Source organism: Oratosquilla oratoria, chromosome 6 (assembly GCF_046742065.1).
Source record: "Oratosquilla oratoria isolate Oo_2021 chromosome 6, ASM4674206v1, whole genome shotgun sequence".
NCBI lineage: Eukaryota > Metazoa > Arthropoda > Malacostraca > Stomatopoda > Squillidae > Oratosquilla > Oratosquilla oratoria.
The window spans coordinates 10,749,763-10,771,593 of NC_134782.1; the positions used below are offsets into that span (position 1 = coordinate 10,749,763).

Genomic DNA, 21,831 nt, shown 5'->3' on the forward strand with positions numbered 1-21,831 from the left:
CTAAGCCCGGGCCGTGTGCCAACACCAGATCCCACCACTTTTTTAGGTCAGCTACTTTTCCTGCGCCCGTGAGATCATCTGCGTATGCTACCTGTTTGACCCCGGTGTCCTCATATTGTATCTTCTGCTGCAGGTGCATAAGACCGAGCGCATACATTGCCATGGCCACCGGGTCTCCCTGAGTGGTGCCTTCCGCTGATTTGATGATCTCCACTTTTGATTCTTTCTTCTCCGCCCTGCTGGTGACAAATAGGTTTGCAGGTTCTCTGTATGTGTTCTCCACATACTTGGCCAATACCGTCTGATACTTTTAATCTAATAAAGCCCGTATACACGAGGGGCTATCTGATGGCTTAGCTCCTCCCCAGTTCATTAGTCCTCCGAAAGCACCAGGAAGAATATGAATACATTTATAATCATTATGATAATGCCTTGATAATTTAATAAGACAAATATTTACAATAAACTTGTGTTAACTAATAATTATTCATATAATAAATATATAATATGTATGTATCATATATTGTTATATTACATTATATTAATATTATATATATTGTATTATATTATATTATAAAACTTAATTCATTGTATATTCATACAGGATGTTCTAATAGAAATTCATGTTGAAGGAAAAACATAAAAAGTACCCCTACAATAGAAATAGCCGCCAAAATTTAAGTGATTGCAGGTTGGCTCCAATTCAAACGTATTCAGACTTGTTACATAACTCTAAGTTAGAGAAATGATAACAAGTTGTTATCATTTCTCTAATTTAGAATTATGTTAACTTTTGAACTAAAGTAAAATATGAAAAAAGTGGATATGTCAGAGTTGCTTACAAAGTTAACACGATCGTTATACAAAGACGGTTTTAAATTGAACAATATTTGTTTTAAATGGTAAGGTAATGGGAAATTATCTGACCCACGTAAATGACAAGGCAATATGTATAATTTGGTAAAGTTTTCACGAATAACAAAAAGGAGATGTCTACAAACAATGTTTTTTACTGACATTCAGCAACGCAATAAGCTCAATGGCAGCAGTAGCACAGACCGTGTGAGTGCGGTACATGAGTATACAGTGTTTTTCAAGAGGGCTGGTAACACAACAAATATTCATACCACTTCGTGTGTAAATATGACGGGGAGTAATGAAACAAATGAAAAACAAAGGGGAGCGCTGATAGTGCTGGAAGGATGTGACAGGGCAGGTAAAACAACTCAGGCACAGAAACTAATCAAATCATTGACAGACGACGGTATCAAAATCAAGTTTATGAGATTTCCTGGTAAGATATGAGTTATATTCCATTTTTCATACTGTGATAATCCATTGACCAGCAATAGATATGCTTTTATTTCAAAATACTAGTCTATCTATTGGCAGTGGGTGTTTTTTACTTTTTATGACAAGTCATAAGAATAGTCCTCAGGCTATTTTTATGATAACACTTAAGTACATATGGCAGACGCCGCAGACCAGTCGGTGACGACCCTATGCTGCGCTCACATGATGTTCAGTGCATTGACCAGACTGTGGTGGCGGTTTGGTCGGGTCAAATTTGAAATCTTGGTTTTCCCAGTGGCTATCAAGGTGGTTTTTAAATGTAGTTTTATCGCTTCAACAACCTAGGCAGGGAGTTGGTTCCACACAGTAGTCGTGAACTTTTGAACTAAATATTTACAACAATAACCTAACCTAACCTAATCTAATAATCCTCCCAGTAATGTTGTTTTAATTTTTTTTAAATTTGCAAATTTATCTTAAGTTGCTAATGACGTATGAAATAATATGAAGATGTCTTGGAGTAGACAGAAGTTTAGTTCTTACTGACATTTGATTTGGTTGTGTCCCAGTAGTAGATTTCCGCAGGTATTTTCTACCTCCAAGCTGACAGCAATAATCTATTGAAAAATACAGCAGCTCTGGTTTGAAACTTCTGTTAGGGGCACGTTTAGTAGCTAAAATTATTATTCTAAAGTTCCTGGTAAAAAGATTTACATTATTAGACTTTTCCCAGCTGGAAATCTATTCTTTTAGAGCTGCAAATGAATCAAATTCTGCACCTGCTGCAAGTAATTTGAAATTAGTGGCAGCCATTTTGAATTTAGTTCAAAAGTTCACGATGGAGGGTGCTATACTTACTTAGTGAAGTTCTAAGGTCAATCCTCACAGCCGTAGTGGACTACCGCTGCTGCCAGTCCTGTTGTCCTTCCTCGCGAGGGTCAGTTGGTCTGGTAGTGAGTTTGGAGAGAACTTACTGATGGTAGTGTAGCCTGGCACTGGAGGCTTGTCTGGCACCTTCCGCAGGAACCTGTCCAGTGCATGTTTGAAGCTGTCCACTGAGTATTTAGTTTTCTCTCTCACCTCTTTTGGGAGGGCGTTGAAGATTTTTGGACCCTCATGGCCTAGGCTGGTTGCCAGTAGGGTCTTAATCCTTTCCGGGGCTCTTGATGGGAGAGTTTGTCTCTCACACTTATGCCCATGCCTTACACTGTGGTATGGCTTGATTGTTGAGGGTGTGGGGTCTGGAACAAGTCCCTCTAGGATTTTCCATGTGTAAATGGCCCTGTATCTTTCTCTTCTCCTTTGTTGAGAGTACCGACCTAGTGCTCCCAGGCGATCCCAATAGTTGAGATCTTGCATCCCTTTGATGTGCCTGGTGTAGTTCTTTTGGACAGCTTCAAGCATCTGGATGTCTCCGCATTTGTGTGGCGACCAGAGTTGGCTACAATAGTCCAGGATCGGTTGAATAAGCGACTTCCAGAGGGTAAGCATCACTTGAACCTCTCTTGAGGAGAAAGTCCTTAGGACCCAGCTGGCCATCCCTCTTGCTCTTTTCATTGACTGCATGATGTGGTGCTGGAAAGTGGCATCATCTTTTAAGTGAATGCCCAGGCTTTTTACATGGGCTTTGGGTGTGATTTTCATACCTCTTTCTGTGTGCAGTTCAGTGTCATAAGAATAGCCTGAGGACTATTCTTACGACTTGTCATAAAAATAGCCACTGCAAATACTATTTCATAAGTTGTGACATGTAATAGTTAATTTTTGTTTTTAGAATGTATGCTAATGCATGAATTATATTTCAATTTTTTTTTTTTTTATAGAAGTGCACACTTGCATGATGTAGCTTTAGATTTTTTTTTTTTTTTTTTTTTTCAATCATTAATGGAAGTAGTTGCTAAAAGTGAGATGGGTCATTCCATATGAAACCTACCAATGACTTATAACTCATTGTCACAGATTTTGATGAAATTTGGTGTGCAAGTAGAACTCGGTGAGACAAATTGATTGAGACTAGTCTCACGTTTCTATCTTTTATAGAACCAGAATTATGGTTTCCGACAATTTTGAGAAAAATCTAAATTTTGAATGTACTGCCTAATATCAGACATGAAAAAATTTGTAAGATTTTTTCGTAGAACATTCGTTCATATGTCATTGTAAAGCTAATGAGTAGCTCTGCAACTTTTATTCTATTCATTTTTTACCTATGAGGTCAAATAAAAAAGTACCATTTGACCTTGACCTTTGACCTTGAATAACAAAAAACACGCCATCTTCGATTTTTTTCATTTTTTGTACAAATATTCACCATCATCTTAATAACCTTCATGCCAAATTTGATAGTGGGACATACAGGGGATCAGAAGTTACAGGCACTTAAATAACTATAGGTATAAGAAAATTTTGGTATTTTTTTATATGTATTATTTTTAGAAATTCAAATCTCGGTTATTTTTAATCATAAAATGTTCACTAACATACCATTTTAAAGCTAATGATTAGCTCTACAACGTTTATTCTATGCACTTTTTACCTTCAAGGTCAAATAAAAAAGTTGTGAACGACCACTGACCTTGAAAAATTTAAAATGCCGTCATTTTGTGTTTTATTGTTTGTAAATTGTAATTCTACCTAATTAATTTTACACTAAATACCTGACTATTTAAAACTTATCATACTATTAAAGTATCATACTCATGACTGAGCATGTCTGCTATGGTGGCAAAGCCACTACCAAATTGTACACAATTTGGTATCCCCATCGCCTAAGGGGCCACCCCTGATAGCTCAGCAGAAAAAGCCACAGGTCCCTCCACCCACCCTGGATTTTAATGATTATTAAGATAATTTTTCATTTAATAATTCAGATGCTTTTTTAATTTCTTTATCAGAGAGATTGTATGTTCTTCCTGTTGCAGTTTGTGGATCTACAATGCTTAAAATGTCCTTCTCTGGTACAATTAAAATATCTGGTATTCGTGGATATTTGAAAGAAGGAGAAGGTCCATTAGGTTCCAAAAATGTTAGTTTTACTTCCATTAAATCTGAATATGTTTCTAGGACACATGCCAAATACCATTTTTGGTCATACATTGCTGTCACAAATCCTTTGATTTCTTCAAATATGAAATTGGTCTGTTTACGTATTCTTACGGTTTTATCATCAGTGCTATTTGATACAAATTTTACTTTGAGTTCTGACAGAGATGTTGGAACAAAGCTATGCAGTTTCTGAGTGCCTGGTATTGTGCAAGCGATGTTAAATCTTTCTTCCAGTAATGTTTTTTCTTTAGACCATTCTTCTTGAGAGGCATATAAAAAATGTATGCCTGGAATGTTTTCTTTTCCAAATTCATAGAGTTGTCTTGGTGTCATGATTTGGTTGTTGTAGGCTCTCTGCAGACTAGCTTTTGCTGCTAATCTTTTAATAGTTCCACCCAACCCATCACATGGTCCTTTGCCATGTGAAGTGGCAAAAAAATGCCATTCTGCTTTCATATCAAAGTCCTTTTCATGATGACACAAGTTTATGACATTTTTAAAATTTTTATACTGGGAGGCAGCACCATCTGAAAAATAAATCAATTTATTTATTTCTCCAGGAATTTTTGTTTTCAAAATTTCTATAACTTTTTTTTGAAATAAATGTACTGCAATGGTGTCGTGGTGTAAACAATCAGAAATAATTACAGCATTTAGATGTTTAAGCTCTTCCTCATCTTTATAATAGCATACAAAGGGGTGTAATGTAGCTTGTGCATTATTCCAATGAAACCCCTGAGCTGCATCTTGTAAAATGAATGAGTAATTTTCAGCAAAATCTGCCAAAATCAACATTTCTCCATCACCTAATGTTCTCTTTTTCTCAGCGCAAAATTGCGATTGATGCTTTGCAATATAATCATGCCGTTTCAATAATTTAAGATTAGAACAAAATTCTTCAATAAACTCATTTACAGATTTACTGATGGTTTCTAATGTTGTTCGATCTGTAGAAATCCACCTTTTATATGAAATGTCATCAATCATGTGTTTTTCAAAAATTGTCTCTAAATATTCAGCAAAATTATTCGAGAGAGAGTTGCAATCAGAACACTGATGAAAAAAACAGTCAATTGACTTTTCATTGCAAGTAGTAGCAGCTAAGCAACTTGTGTAATCACTCAAATGAATCTCTTCACCTTCTGTACAACAAGAAAGCCCGGATCCTACTATCATCAGCTTAATATTCTGGTGGATGGTGCATACACATACACTATGTGTTCCAGCTCTGCCTGCCAATATGCATTCCTTTGGCCTAAGTTCTGCAAATTTTGAAAACCCTACCTTTAAGGAAGGATGTTTTGTTTTCAATAATTTGTATGCTTCCCTGAGGTTACAAAGAATTAGATGTTTCTGTTCTTGTACCTTAAATCCTCCTTTCCTGACAGATTTATAATCTTTCTTTCCTGGCATAATCCTACTTATTTCCTCAGATTTGTAGAAATGTAAGATAATGTTTTCAGTTTCTTTTGAGAAAGTTGGTAATCTTTTGTTTGGGAGAGCCATGAAACCTTTTTCTTTTACTAAGTTTTTTGCTTGTCTAGCCATATATTGGGTCACCTTGAACTCTTCCTGGATTTTTGATCTGCTCCAGCTTTTTGGAAGAACAGTCAAAATCTGAAGAGTTTTTCTGAACGTTTTTCTGTTGTATTAAATTTTTCTTTTAGCTGAATAACAATTTCTTCATCTGCATTTGTAACGTGAGAGGCAGATGCTGTTGTATGGTCTTTTGATGTTGATGGTGCTGAACCAATTTGTAATTTACTGCAAATATTATCTTGGATTTTCTTGGCTTTTTCTTCCTTATAGTAAATTCCTTTTTCAAGTCTTTGTTTTTTTACTGGTGACTCTCCAATGATTGATAGAGACTCATTAAGTGCTTTCAGGTCAGTATCTTTGTCAACAAAAACATCATCTTCCGACCTTTTATCTGAAGAAGATGATGATTCATTATCTGTTGTTTCAGGGACTGTTGCTGGTTCATTTTCTATTTCAGTAGTTTGTAATTCTCGACTTCTTTTCGTAATTTCTTTCCTGCATTTGTCACAAATATAATAACCTTCTGTAAGGTTAAATGCAATGTTCTTTGCCACAAAGTCTTCTGACATTTGCCGATTTCCTTTCTTATTAGGATCATCATCATGAAGGTTGATAGGATTACAACACACTTTCTTGAATTTAAAACTTCTTCCAAGCATTTTTAAACTTATTTCTGTTGGTGGGTAAATATTTTATCTGTAAAAAGGATATAAAAAAAATTTAGATATACAAAATATTAGATATTTTATTTATAAATATTATATTTTATTTATTTAATATTAGATAAAAAATTTAGATATACAAATCCTATACACAAGCAGTTTGTATACCTGGATATTGAATACAATAAGGTAAGTAGTGAAGTTTTGTACCCCACAAAAAAAAGTTTTTGTAAGGTTAGACAACTTTTTTATTTGACCTTTTAGGTAGAAAATGCATAGAATGAAAGATGTAGAGCTAATCATCAGCTTTAAAATGGTATATTAGTGAACGTTTTGTGATGAAAAATAACCGAGATATGAATTTTTTGAAATAATACAGATCAAAAAATACCAAAATTTTCTTATACCTATAGTTATTTAAGTGCCTGTAACTTCTGATCCCATGAATGTCCCACTATCAAATTTGGCATGAAGGTTATTAAGATGATGGTGAATATTTGTACAAAAAATGAAAAAAATCGAAGATGGCGTGTTTTTTGTTATTCAAGGTCAAAGGTCAAGGTCAAATGGAACTTTTTTATTTGACCTCATAGGTAAAATATGAATAGAATAAAAGTTGCAGAGCTACTCATTAGCTTTACAATGACATATGAACGAATGTTCTACGACAAAAACTAACAAAGTTATGCATGTTTGAAATTAGGCCGTACCTTCAAAATTTAGATTTTTCTCAAAATGGTCGGAAACCATAATTCTGGTTCTATAAAAGATAGAAACGTGAGACTAGTCTCAATCAATTTGCCTTACCGAGTTCTACATGCATACCGAATTTCATAAAAATCGGTGACGGTGAGGTTCAAATTTGCAAAAAAATTGGTAGGTTTCATATGGATTTACCCAGATACCATCTTTGTTTTGATGGATGTGGAGGTCAAAGAAGTGCACGTGACAATGACAACCCTGATAACCTCTAGAATTACAGGTACCACATTACTAAATGTAGGTAAGGTAGGTTAGGTTAGAATAGATGAATTTATCATACCTTAATTTCTTGGACCTGCATCTATCAAAACAAAAATAGCATCTCAAGCAGTCACTGCAGCTCCATTTGTTAGTGTATCACTTTTAGCAACTTTTCCTGTTATTGATTTCTGCCTAGAAAAATGTATATTACATTGGTGTAACATAATTTCTAAAATTAATATTCAATTTTCTAATGCTATATCATGCAGGTGTGCAATTCTAAAAATTTACCTTCTATTTTTATGTATGAAACAAATGATTAGTTCCTTTTATTAAAGAGAGGAGCAGGTCCATAGCTATTTGGACCTTGATTCTTTGACTAGGTCTCCACACCATATCAGTTATTATCCAGATCATTGTGTATTGTGTCTAGCCATATTTTGCTCATACAAACCCAGCTTACCCAAACCAATAAGCATGTTTTCATGATAATCTGTTTGTTTTTGTTTTGTATTTTGCAGTTGCATTTTATCATGGAAATTATATTCATTAGAAAATAAACAGAGCACATTAAGTTTCATAATGATAGAACTGGTATATTGCTTGTTAGAGATTTTTTTTATTGTAGGTTATAATTTACCAAATTACTTTTATTAGAAAATCATCAAAAACAATGATAGCATAATTTAATTTTCTAATGAGTATTCAAAGGTTGTATATTTTTTGTCATTCTTAACTTGACCTGACCTGACATGATCTCCTATATTAAGAGCTGATATTTTGACAGTGGTAAGTATGAGTGTATTAATCAGTCAGCTGTTGCCTCAAGTTTCATAGATATACCAAGGGCTTTTTACCCTTTGCAAGGGAGGTAGGTAAAATCAAGGGCATAAATCTACTCTCGCCCATTTCATCCCCACATACTTCACTCGCATTTACCAATTCACCACCCCTCCCTCTTTTCTTGGCTCCATGATGACAGATCATCTGTGTGTCTAGCCCACTGCCCTGGGTCAGAAGCAAAGCAGCAAGACACAGCACATTCACAGCAAGGCCATTTCATCTACTCGATGACCCCCACTCCATCTCCTCATGCAGAAAAAGAGAAGATGGGGAGAAATCCCTATTGGGCTGTGTCAAAATATCATTCATACCTACTCCCTAACCCCCCCCATTCTTTCACCCATTACCTATGCATCACAGCATTATCCATACACAACCATTTTCCACTCGCCCCTATCTTCTCTCTTCTCCCGTCCTTCCTCAACAGACATCCCCCTCTTTCCCAAAGCCCCTTTCACCCCATCCATCTTATCCTTGGTCACCCCCTCATGTTCACTCCATCCATCTCTGCCCTCCACTTTTCTTTTACTAATTTTTTTCATTCATTCTTTCCATGTGTCCAAACCATCCCAATAGTCTTTCATTAACCCTATCTTCCATCTCCTTTTCATACCCTGCTCTTCTCCTCACCTCCTTGTTCCTCACTATATCCAGCAATTAACCCCTACCATACTTCTCGGGCATTTAATTTCAAACACATGTAAATTCTTCCTCTCCTGTGTTCCATATTTCTGGCTCATACAGTGCTGTCAGCATAATCACCCCTTCATACAATCTCCTCTTAGCATCTATTCCCAAATGTCTATTTCTCATTACACTTTTTAATCCCCCAAGACATTTACGTGCTTCTCTCAATCTACATTCTACCTCCACCTCTACTCCTCCCTTTCCTGCCACATTAGCCCCCAAGTATATAAAGTTATCCACTTCCAGCCTTTCACACTTAACCCCTTCACTCCGGGCCAAAATCTCGCGGGCAGCATTAGCTGCCAGAGGTGCGATGTTGTGTCATAATACTCGCATTATAAAAAATAAAGTTACCGCTGTATATTGCTCATTGTCTTTCACCCGTGAATTTTGATAACCATAGAAAATATGATGAAGCCAGTTTACAGAGTATGGGGGTCACGCAGGTACAACTACAATATATATAATCAAGATGCCAACATCGGCATCCTCGCGTACCCACTTGCTCCTCATGACGCCTATGTAGGCGTCATCGTATTGAAGGGGTTAATACTCATCTCCAGTGTGCTGCCATCCTCTCCCCTTGTACATGTTATCACCTTACTTTTATCCACATTTGTCTTCAACTTCCTTCTTTTGCACACCCTCCCAAAATCCATCACTTTCTTAATCCCTCCTCTGATCCTACTACAAGTGCAGTATTATTAGCAAACAACAACTGGCTTATCTCCTATTTTTCTCCATTTTCTTTAACCATCTCTAATCCCTGCCCCATTACCCTTGCATTTACCTCTCACACCACCCCATTTCTGTATAAATTGAACAGCCATGGCAACACGACACGTCCCTGGCAAAGTCCTACCTTTACCTCGAGCCACTCACTCTCTCCATTTCTAATTCTAACACAGGTTCTACTACTCCTATAAAAATTCTCAACTGCTCTTAACAACTTTCTTCCTATCCCATATATCTGCAATACCTCCCACAGTGCCCTCCTGTCTACCCTGTCTAAGTCTTTTCCAAATCCATAAAGGCCCAAAAAAATGCCCTTACCTTTTCCTTAAACTTTCTCATATCTCATCCACACAACCCCTACCTTTCCTAAACCCACACTGTTCCTCACCAATTACTCCCTCTGATCCCCACCCAGTCCTCTCAAAATCCTCCCATAAGCCTTCCCAACTACACTCAACAAATTGATCCCTCTGAAACTATTACACTCACACTTGTCCCCTTTTTCCTTGTAAAGCAGAACCATACAGGCATTCCTCCAGTCCTCCAACACACTACCCTCTTTTAGACAAATATTAATCAACATTACCAGCCAGTCCACTATCTCCCTTTTTATAGACATTCCACATGACACCAATATAACCTGGGTGCATTACCTGCTCTCATCATTTTAATAACTGCTTTAGCCTCATCTTTTCTTATTTCTCCAACATTTTCCTCCTCCTTCACAGTCATTTTCTTAGTGTCTCCCACTACATTTCCCTCCCAATCCTCCTTCATATTTAACAGCTCCTTAAAATACTCTGCCCATCCTCTTTTACCACTGCCTCTTCCATTATCTCTCCATCTGCACCTTTTACCTTTTCTTCTCTATTTGATTCGCCTCTCCTTCTAAAACATCTTTTTACTACTTTCAAAATTTTTTGTCATACTCTTCCCTCATTTCACATCTTTCTTTTTTGCTTCCTTTATCTTATGTTTTACTTCTCTTTTCTTTGTACCTCTCATATGATTCTCACATCCTATTTTGCAACCAATCTGTGAATGCTCATTTCTTTTCTTTGACAACCTTCTGTGCTTCATCATCCCACCACGTGCTACCCTTCCTTCTAATTCCTCCTGTTCTCCTTGTTCCACACACACTTTCCACACCTTGTGATTTCCTTTTTAAAACATCCCCATTCCCCCTTCACTCCTAGTTGTTGTTGTTGTTGTTGTCGTTCCCTAGACTGTCTGTCCGAGCAGTCCCGTCTCCCCAAGGAAGGCCACAGCTGAAACTGGGTTTTCCCACAAATCCTTTATAGAGTGTATGTTGTGTTGTTTGCGTGCATGATTGTGTATAATGCAGTCTTCCATTATGTGTTGTATGGTATGGGGTGAAGTGTTACATCCTGGGCAGCTGTTCACAACACGGTCGTCCAGCCTCTTCTGGTAGCTTAGAAGTGCTGGGTGGTGACCGCATCGCAGTCTGGCCAAGTGTACTCTGTCCTTTCGTGGGAGAGAGGATTCAGAAGGGTGGATATCAGGGGGTCTGGCATGCAGCAGTGTGTTGTCTTTCAGTGTGTTAATGGAGCGGTGAGTGATATGATTATGAATATGTTTCCGGAGGCTGGTATTTGGTGGTTGTGGAGGAAGAGAAGAGAGTATCTGTGCGTAATAAAGGTCTTTGGGTGTAGTTTTAATGTTTCTTGGTGTGTGTGGGTGTTCTGCTATGTAGTGTAGCGGGTGTGATGTGTTTGTGGTGGCTGCAGCAAGTGTTTGTGTGCCTCTCATGTCGAGGTGGTCCTTGACTTTGAGGACTTTTGTTTCATGGTGTAAATGGTCTGTAGGTGATGTATTTGTGCAGCCTGTAATTGTTTTTAGGGCTTTGTTTTGTATGATTTGAAGGGTGTTGTGGTGTGTCTCACTGAGATTAGGAGGTCCTGGAGCTGCAAGGTCCTGGAGCTGCAACGTCTACGTCGTGGGACCACCCCCCAACCCCAAGAGTTGGGGGCCAATCAGCAGCAACCACCCCTGGCCATCAGCTCTACGCAGATGGCACCGATCCCCAAGGAGGAGCTACGCCTACCTGGGGGAGTATCACTCCTAGTTCTACTCTATCCTTTACTCTCTTCCACCCTTCTCACTGCTGCTTCTTATACTCCTTCTTTTCTTTCTCATTTAAGCAGTTTACTCTAAGCACCTCCCTACCTTCTGTCCTTTTCTTCTTTCTCCATATGTTCTCAATTCTCAACTTACCTTCCACCAAAAAATTATCTGAGTTTCAATGAATGGAAAACCCACAGCCCCACAGTGGCTGACACGTGTCCTTGGAACTTCCAAATGCAATATAGCAATAGAAACTTAAATATTAATTTTGTTAATTATAATACATCAATGTAATATACATTTTTCTTGGTAGAAATAAAAAACAAGAAATCTTGTTAAAAACAAATGCACTACTGAACAGAGATGTGACGATAGGTTCAAGATGCCATGTGGTTGTCTGTTCAGTCCTGTCTCTTAAATGGCATTGATGTTGTTTACTGGGTATTCTTCCACTCCAAGTGATGTCACCATGCTACATATTTTCTAAAACAATGCTACAGAGCTGAGCTTCATGCTTTTCTTCAAACTATGAAACTCCTCTAGATCCTGCAGTCTAACTGGATGACCTCCTGATGACCTCGAGAATTACAGGTACTGCATTACTTAATGCTGGTTAAGTTAGACAAATTTATTACTTTAATCTCTTCGACCTCCACATCTATCAAAACAAAAATGGTAACTCAAGCAGTTGCCATTTTTTCTGTTATATATTTTCACCAAGAAAAATGTATATTGCATTGATGTGTGATAATTTACAAAATTAATATTTAATTTCCTATTACTACATGGCATCAGTGAGCACTTCTAAAAATGAACCATTGCATCAGTGTGGGATGTGTCAATTTATTTCTCACACGTACTCCCTCACCCCCATCACCCATGTATTCCCCCTCATGCATCACAGCATCATTCATACACAACCATTCTCCATTCACCCCTATCTTCTGTCCTCTGCTGCCCTTCCTCAACAGACATTCCCCTCTTTCCTAATGCCCCTTTTATCCCATCCATCCATCTCATCCTAGGTCACCCCCTCATGTTCACTCCTTCCACACCTCTTTTACTAGTCTTTCTTCATTCTTTCCATGTGTCCAAACCATCCCGATACTCTTTCATCAGCCTTATCTCCCAACTCACTTCCAACCCCAGTTCTCCTCACCTCCTCATTTCTCACTCTATCCAGCCTAGTAACTCCAATCATACTTCTGAGGCACCTCATCTCAAACATTCAAAGTCCTCCTCTCTTATGTTCCATGTTTCTGCCCCGTACAGTGCTGTTGGCACAATCACTCCTTCATACAAAACTATAATATGAAGAAAGATTGTTAAAATTGGAGTTGCTGACTCTGGAATAGAGAAGAGAAAGAGGTGACTTGCTGACCATCTACAGAATTGTGAAAGGCATGGAAGTCCTTGATAGAGAAGATTTATTAATTTGGGATGAGAGAAACACAAGAGGACATAGAAAGAAGCTTAAAAAGGACAATTATAGAAGAGACCTGAAAAAGAACAGCTTTCCCCACAGAGTGGTGGATGTATGGAACAAATTAGATGAAAAAAAAAGTGTGTGCAAAAACGGCAAAAACAAAACAAGAATATAAGAGCAAACTGGATATGGAGAGATACAAAGACTGGACACCATGAGCTTAGCTCCCCTTCCCATAAGATACAACTAGGTAAATACAATGTCCTTTTAGTATCCATTCCCAAATGTCTATTTCTCATTACACTTTTTAATCCCCCAAGGCATTTACTCTCTTCTCTCAATCTACATTCTACCTGTACCTCCACTCCTCTCTTTCCTGCTACATTCACACCCAAGTATTTAAAACTATTCACTTCCCCCAGTCTCTCACCCTTAATACTCAATTCCAATCTGCTGCCACTTTCTCCCCTTGTACATCTTATCACCTTACTTTTACCCACATTTATCTTCAATTTTCTTCTTTTGCACACCTTCCCAAACTGTCACTAACCTCCTCAATCCCTCATCTAATCCTGCTACAAGCACAATGTCATCAGCAAACAACAGCTGGCTTATCTCCCACTTTTCTCTGTTTTCTTAAACCATCTCCAATCCCTGACCCACTACCCTACCCTCTCACATCACCCCATCCATGTAAAATTGAACAGCCAAGGCAACATGACCCATAACTTCCCTAACGAAGTCCCACCTTTACCACAAACCATTCACTCACACAAGCTCTACTACTCTACTTTGTTTTATGGTTACCTCCGTTGTAAGGGAGAAAAAGCCTTTGGTATATGCATTTACCTAATTGCATTTACTAAGTATTATAAGAGAAGGGAGCAATGACCCGTCTTTGTATTTTTCAGCATCTAGTTTGTTATTAAATTCTTGTATGATTTTTGCATACACTGTTGCCTTGTCCAATTTGTTCCAGACATCCACCACTCTGTGTGGGAAACTATTCTTTTTCAGATCTCTTCTATAGCTATTCTTTTTGAGTTTCTTTTCAACCCTATCTTCCAATTCTTTCCACTCCTGCTCTCCTCACCCCGTTTCTCACTCTATCCAGCCTAGTAATCCCTGCCATACTTTTCAGGCATTTCATCTCAAACATATTTATTTTCTAAAAAGAAAAACAAAATTGGAAAGGTTCTTGGTATGGTTGATCCATTTTTACCCCGAGTTTGAGTTTGTCTTAATTTAATTCCAGAAAGAAGCACCAAGATAGGAAGGATCATCAACCAGTATCTTAGTTGTGCAGACAATCTAGAAGATCATGCCATCCATTTGTTATTTTCAGCAAACAGGTATTTATTTTTTGTTGTGTTGTACATATTAGAAATTATTGAAATTGACAGGAAAAATAATATATTGATACAAAAATGTGTACGGTACATTAAGCATGTTAGTCCATGGGATGTCTGTGTTCATGTAAAGCCAATGTTTTAAGATGTGTCTATGGTTAGTATTTAGATTAATAATTTTCTGTGGTTGGGAAATATATTTGTGATGAGATTTGCATTCTTATGGGTTGGGTTAACAGACTGGTTGAATATAAGTTTTAGATTTTGTTTCAGGCCATTGTTCATCCATAACTACTTGTTAAGTAAATATCTATCCTATTGACCAAAGGATGATGAAAATAGAACAAGTTTTGAAAGTGCAGGAATAAGAAACTTACATCATTGGGAATAGACTTGTGTGTCATCACATATTGGTATTTTGATGAAGATGATCATTTACAATGTTTGTAATTGGTTCAAGTTAGAATGGATACATCTTGTTACAAAATATCCACTTGTATAATAGTCATTCCCATGTAAAAAATTACACACCCTATTTGTGGCAAAAGAAATGTGACTTTTCATGTGTCTTATGTAAAAGTCCACTAGTTTTTTCACTGTTATGGTACTATACACTTTGAAATACATCCTACTGTACTGAAAATCCCATGGGGAAAAAATTGTATAGATAAGTAAGACTTCACCTCATAGTTGAAAAAAATTAATAAATAGATAAAATAAATAAATCTATTGTATACGAAAAGGTTTCTTCCCACTCAAGGGAGGTAGCCAACCAAGACACCGACCTACCACCTATTGAACACCCATTTGCCTCCAGTCTCAATACTCGGGTATTTGACTGTATGGTAATGTGTAACCAATACTTTATGGACCTTTGAGATGCCCCTATGGACCAGAGCCACTCTTGAAGCACAATAACATTCCAGTAATCTGGAAAAGAGCATGTATAATCCCTATATTAAAACCAAACAAATCACCCAAAAGCCTGGCATCCTGTAGACCAGTCTCCCAACTATCCACTATATCCAGACTAATGGAGAGACTGATTGATTCAAAATAGAACTGCCCACCTCCCCTAACCAGAATAATGGTGAGACAGATTGCCATGCGCAGGTCATTGCTAGATATAACAAGAATGGGGGTTTGCCTGGGCCATGCCAAAGAGGTCAAGTTAGATCACAATAGTGTTGGTAATCTTGCTCTTGTGTCCATCTGTTTCACTCTTTCAACTCCTTTTTACTGGGATATTTTATCGCCATGGCTCCCATCTGACCGGTCAGGCTTCTCAGATGATGAGTGAACCTTGTTCATCACAATTCATTATCATCTACCATCATTCATCATCATTTATCATCATTCATCATTTGCTGGCCTACCAAGGATTGAGGACAATAATGATACAGTTTATTGTACTATTAGAAGACTATACTGTACATACTCTACTGAGGATACTGTAATACTGTACACTGTATGGACTCAACACTTCACTAATGGAATCATAAGTTTACTTTTTTTTTTATTTACTTTTATATATTTGTACATTTATTTAGCATACTTTGACTATGGAGGCATGCACAAGGCTATAAATAGTTACTATTATGTGAACGTATCAGTATCGATGGTTATATTATCAGTGGCTATTTCAAGAACATAATCCCTGTCGATAATGAGAGTTCTGTATACCTAAACAACCAGAAGATTTTGCAGTGGAGTTCTTATGGAGCAATATTTTCACCTGCACCATTTAACTTCTGCACAGGTGATCTTCCCACACCAAATCCAGAACAGAACACCGAAGCTTTCACCAATGCACAGCAACTTCAAAACAACTGGGCATTCTCTGTCAGATCAACAAGTGGCTAACACCTTCATCTCCCCAATTTTGCTGGAATTTGGTTTATGGGTAGTTTTAGGGCTCTAAACATGTTTCTGAAAATTTATGGTCCATTCATTTTGTTTATACTAGTATTTTTCATATAACACATAAGTGAGTGCTATTTATATGTTGCCCATCAACTGTACATATTTTTCACACTTAAGTACCTAATCCAATCTATTACCTTTATTTCAATAAAAAACTTATAAGTGAACACCATATATACTTATAAATTGCATACAAGCATAAGCATTATATATTGCACAAGTATAAGCATAATTACAACAAATATAAATTAAGTTAGCTTAAAATTGTATTGGATACAAGTTTGGCATATTCAATACTTTCATGAATTTCTTTCTGAAGAAAAATATAGTTAATTTGGCTGCCTCCTCTTAGTCTAGGACAACTCATGACAGATAATATATGATGTCCTGGCACTGAACATAAATCTTTATTTAATGGATAATGATATACACTTGCTCCTGAAGATCCAGATGGATGTAAAAATTCACTGATTAATCATCAAATTCCTCACAATATTTGTTCACCATTCCAATCCAGACTTGACTGTCATAAATGCAGCTAATATACTTTTCTGGTTTGACACATTTTACATTATCAACCATTGCAGGCTCATTAGTAATGAACTTTATTTATTTCTTCTCTCCAATGCCACTTGAAATGGGATACACCATCAGTTCTTCCTTGTTTATGGGAACAGATCTATGATATTTCTGAGTTCCCCAAATAGCCATACTGTCATGGAATTGATATTCCAACTGTTGTTCTCCATCTTTCAAATCAAATGTGGTTACAAAGAATTTTTTTATTGTCTTGCTCAAGTGTTCTTCATAGAATTGAAACATGTTTTCTGGTGTAAGAATTTGCCTCTTTGTAGTCCTCGGCAAACTGGAACAAGCAGTAGCTCTCCTCACTGTTCCACCAATCCCGTGATATGCATTTTTGCCATGAGATGTACCAAAAAATGCCATTCACAAGACAAACCAAAATCCTTTTCATGGTAACAGATTTGTGAAGTTGTATATGTTCGTATATTGGCCAGCACATCTGTCCAAAAAATAGTGCACCTTCAGTTGTGGGCATCTTAATCGATATAGTCCATAAACTGTTTTAAAAATGAGTAAACCGTTATAGTGTTGTGTTTTAGTGATGGAGATAAGAAACACACTGAAATGGTTAAGTTTGTGGTCTTCAGATGATCTGTAATATATAGATGACAAAAGGGTGAACTGTACATTGTGATTTGTTCCAGTGAAATCCCTGAGCAGCATCTTGGACAATGAAAATAATTTTACGAGAAATCACCTAATATAACTGCCTTGTTCTGAGGTGGTTGTGTTTCTTTCAACTGTTAGTATTGTGATTGCTGCTGTGCAACAAAATGATGATGAACCATGCAAGATACTTATTTGCTTAGTGATGATAAGTATTCATGAAGTGGCTCCACTTTGTCTACCATCGTACAGTGGTCACCCATTGCTTGTAAGATATTTCATTTGGAGCTGATTTAACACTGCAAGCTTCTATTTCTGTACTGCAGACACTATAATCCATAAGATATTTGTATGAGAGACCTTTTTCTCCCAATGCAGCCAACTGTAATGTTGGGTTTTAATGATATGTACAGACACAGAAAGAACAAGTACCACTACTACCAGCAAGTACACAATATAATGGCCATAATTTAGCAAATGTGGAGAATCCTATTTTAAGATTCTTTTTATCATTTTTATATAGTTCAATTATCTCTTAAATTCCCAAAAACCAGCTGCTTTTGCACCTTCAGCACTGTTGAGTTTCACACAATCCTTTTGGCCAGGACACATATGACCAACTTCATCAAACTCATAGAATCTTCTAACTAAATCTTTATGCTCCTCTGATACCATTTTTCCTTTGCTCATGATTGGAATTTCTGATCAAGTAAATGGCTTTTTCTCAACATATATGTTGTACATACATATACCAAAGACTTTTTCCACCTTACATGGGAGGTAGGCAAAAAAACAAAGGCATAAAATACTCCCACCCATTCTATCCACACATACTCCACTCCCATCCACCCCCCCTCCCTCCCTCTTATCTTGGCTCCTCCTGGATGATGGGTCAACTCTGCACCTCACCCACTGCCCTGGGTCAGGAGCAGTGTCGCAAGACACAGCACATCCATAGTAAAGCCACTTCATATATGTTATAGTTTGAAAAAAATTGTAGTTTCTTTAGTTGTGTATGGGGAGAGTGTCAATATTTGTTGTTTGTGATTATGACATTTGCTATCCAGGAATGACTATTTCAATTCATTCATTAATGTTTGAAGATGTTTCTCAGATTATGTTTCAGGTTTTGAAGCCTCACTTTCTGCCTTGCTATTAATATAAACACCATAGTTGACCTCTTGGCTCTCGTTCGTGTTTTATGGCATATGATAGCTTACCACGAGCTTTGTGCTTCTTCTGGCTCAATGACAACCCTTCTGAAAAAAAAAATTCATATACAGTGATAGCTTGAGATATGATGTTAAATTTTTGAAAATTTACACCCTAACATATGACAAAAATTTTGAGATACGATGTGGAAACTTCAGCAGTAGGTGGCAGACTGTATGCTTGGCTCCTGATGATTCCCGATGCTTCAGTTCGTGTGTTTTCTTCTCATTTACACCTTTGCTGTTTGTTTGTCATGTTTGTGCCTATTTTGTGTATTATTATTTTTATTTTTGTGCACAACCATGGGCCCCAAAAAGGTAAGGACAAGGATAATGAAAAGAAAAGAAAAGAAAAAAAATTGATGGAGGTAAAATATGAAATAATTGCAAAACATAAGTGTGTTGTGCGGGTGAGTGACTTAGCCAAAGAATGTGGGTACAATGCATCAACAATATCCATGATCATTAAGCAGAAAGATGCAATAAAGAAGGTGCAGCCTTCCTAAGGCATCACCATTATTTCGAAGCTTAGAACAGACCTACATAATGAGATCGAGTGCCTGCCTACTTTTAATATGGATTAAGGAGGAGTTGGCTGGTGACTCGCCTCCATTCGCTGCTATCACCTGTCTCCGTGGTATATGATAAATAACATTTATCATTGTTATTATTTTATTATTGTGTATTTACCTAGTTGTATTGTGGTATGAGTAGAACGCATGACTATTTCTATGGTAAGCGTCTCGCGTTGGGTCACGTGTTCCCGCGTTAAGCTGGCGGGGAGACGCGACCTAGCATGACCATTGTTCCCAGATGCGCGTCATCACGTGACCCAGATGCGCGTCATCACGTGACCCAGATCCTAGCATCTGATTGGGGACTCGCTACGCTGAACCAGCAGGGCGACTAGCCCGCTCCGGACAATACGCAGATTATCTCTGACTACGCTACCAGGCGGTCGTGGTCAAGCAAGTGCTGGTTCAGGACACGAAAGAGTAAGTGTGATAGCATATTCACAGTGCCTATTAGTTCTCTCCCCCATTCAGCCTCCGACACACATATCATATTCTGTGCTACAAATAAAGAGCCAACACATTTCTACGTGTTTTAGTCATTGAGCCTAACCATTCGGACACTTTACCATAGTGGTGGCAAGCGGTGGTTAGAGTTTGACTAACTCGTGTATACGTACCCATTCCTATTACTCAGTGAACATACATACAAATTACAAAGTCCACACTCTCCAAATACTCAGTGCACATACAGGAGTGCTAGCTAGAGCTAGGCCGGTTATTTCTTTGCCATGTCGCGGCGTACGAGTGTACCCGTCAGCAACCAGGCGAGGGCACTGCAGGCGGCTGCAGATGTCCCAATATTCATATCTTCGGGGATCAATTATCATCCCACTACCAATCTGCCTGCTTGCACGGACGCGCAATCATGGCTCGCCCTGTTAGATGAAAGGTGGTCCTCCGAGATCCCGGAGGCTGACAAAATCGCCGTCACTCAGCAGAAAACTGCCGGTGATGCCGCGATTGCCGCTCGGTTAGCCAAAAGTGGGCATCCTGATGATTGGAACGCGTTCAAACTAGCGTTCCGCACTTTTTTCTACGCGCCCGCGTCGGCTGGCGCTTTAGCTGATCGTTTGGCGGAAGCAACTATGCATCCAGCCGAAACACACACTTCATTCGCGCTTCGTCTGGCAGACATGTTCTCGGACTACATGGTGTATCACCCAGAGCGTGATGAGTGGGCTAATTTTACTGCGGTAACCCGCATTAAACGGGCTATGCCCTCTCAATTCGGCACCACCCTCACCTCAGACCAGCAAGCGTCCATTGTTGCCATTCTCCATGCGGCCATTGACCATGCCCATCGGCATCCTGGTTCGGTTAAGACGGTGTACGCGGGCGGTGCCGATTCCCCTATGGCTTTGTACCCAGCCGCCCCTGCCGTGACCCACCAATATCCGGCCACAGACGTCTTTTCCCACTCAACTTCACAATCACATAACATTTCCACTGTACACAGAGTCCCAGGCTCTTCCTCTCCTCGCAATCTGCGAGAGTCAGAGACACCCTCTCGCTATTCGCAAGAGGTGGAGGTGCGCCCTCGCCATGAGCGAGAGATCGCAACGTGCCCTCACGAGGAAGCCATGCACTCGACTCACAGACATGGGGGACAAAGGAACACGTGGAAGCGTCCCCGGGGCCGTGGTAATTGCAATAGGTGGCGTCCATACTGCACCCATTGCAAGAAAGCAGGACACGCGACTGATGTGTGTTATTATAGACCACGCGGTCGACCTACCACGTGTTGCATGTCTTGCGGGCGTGTAGGGCGAATTCGGGAGACTGAGTTTAGTGTCGGTCATGAGGCTCAGAGGGGTCGTGCAGCAAGTGGCTCGTCAAAAAACGGCCAGCGCAGGAGTGTCCACAATCCAAGGTGACGGTTGAACAGCAGTCGGCAGTGACAATTGTTCACGTCGATTTAGCTAGCTCCCGTACGCCGAGTGGAAGCTTAGCCATGGTCGCAGTTACCTTGTTAGAGCCACTCGCGCGTAAGTCTATTTGTGCCCTCTTGGACACGGGAGCGGCGGTGTCTCTTATCCATAAGAGCATTTTGCCTACCGCCATGGAAGGCTCCCAGGTCGGTACCACTAGAATCATAGTGGCCGACGGTTCGGAGATGCAAAATCTTGGCAAGGTAGATGTTCCTTTTGATCTAGCTGGTTTTTCGTTCCACCATCCTTTCTTTATCATCCCTGCTGACGGTTTGCCGGCCAAAATTATCTTAGGGTTTGATTTCCTCGCGGCTCACAAAGTGACATTGACGTTCAGTCCTTTAACATTCCAAGTTGAGGGCAAGGATATTCCCGT

The 21,831-nt window shown here is 38.7% G+C and overlaps 1 protein-coding gene across 1 annotated transcript in view; it reads left to right on the top strand.

Moving 5' to 3' along the window:
* The first annotated feature begins 845 nt into the window (after positions 1 to 845).
* Positions 846 to 21,831, top strand: part of LOC143026287 (thymidylate kinase) — a 30,336-nt gene continuing 9,350 nt past the window's right edge. Inside the window, exons 1-2 of the mRNA XM_076186414.1 lie at positions 846 to 1,294; positions 14,534 to 14,630. Of these exons, the coding sequence (XP_076042529.1) occupies positions 949 to 1,294; positions 14,534 to 14,630 (443 nt within the window). The 5' untranslated portion in view covers positions 846 to 948. The remainder of the gene's footprint in view (positions 1,295 to 14,533; positions 14,631 to 21,831) is intronic.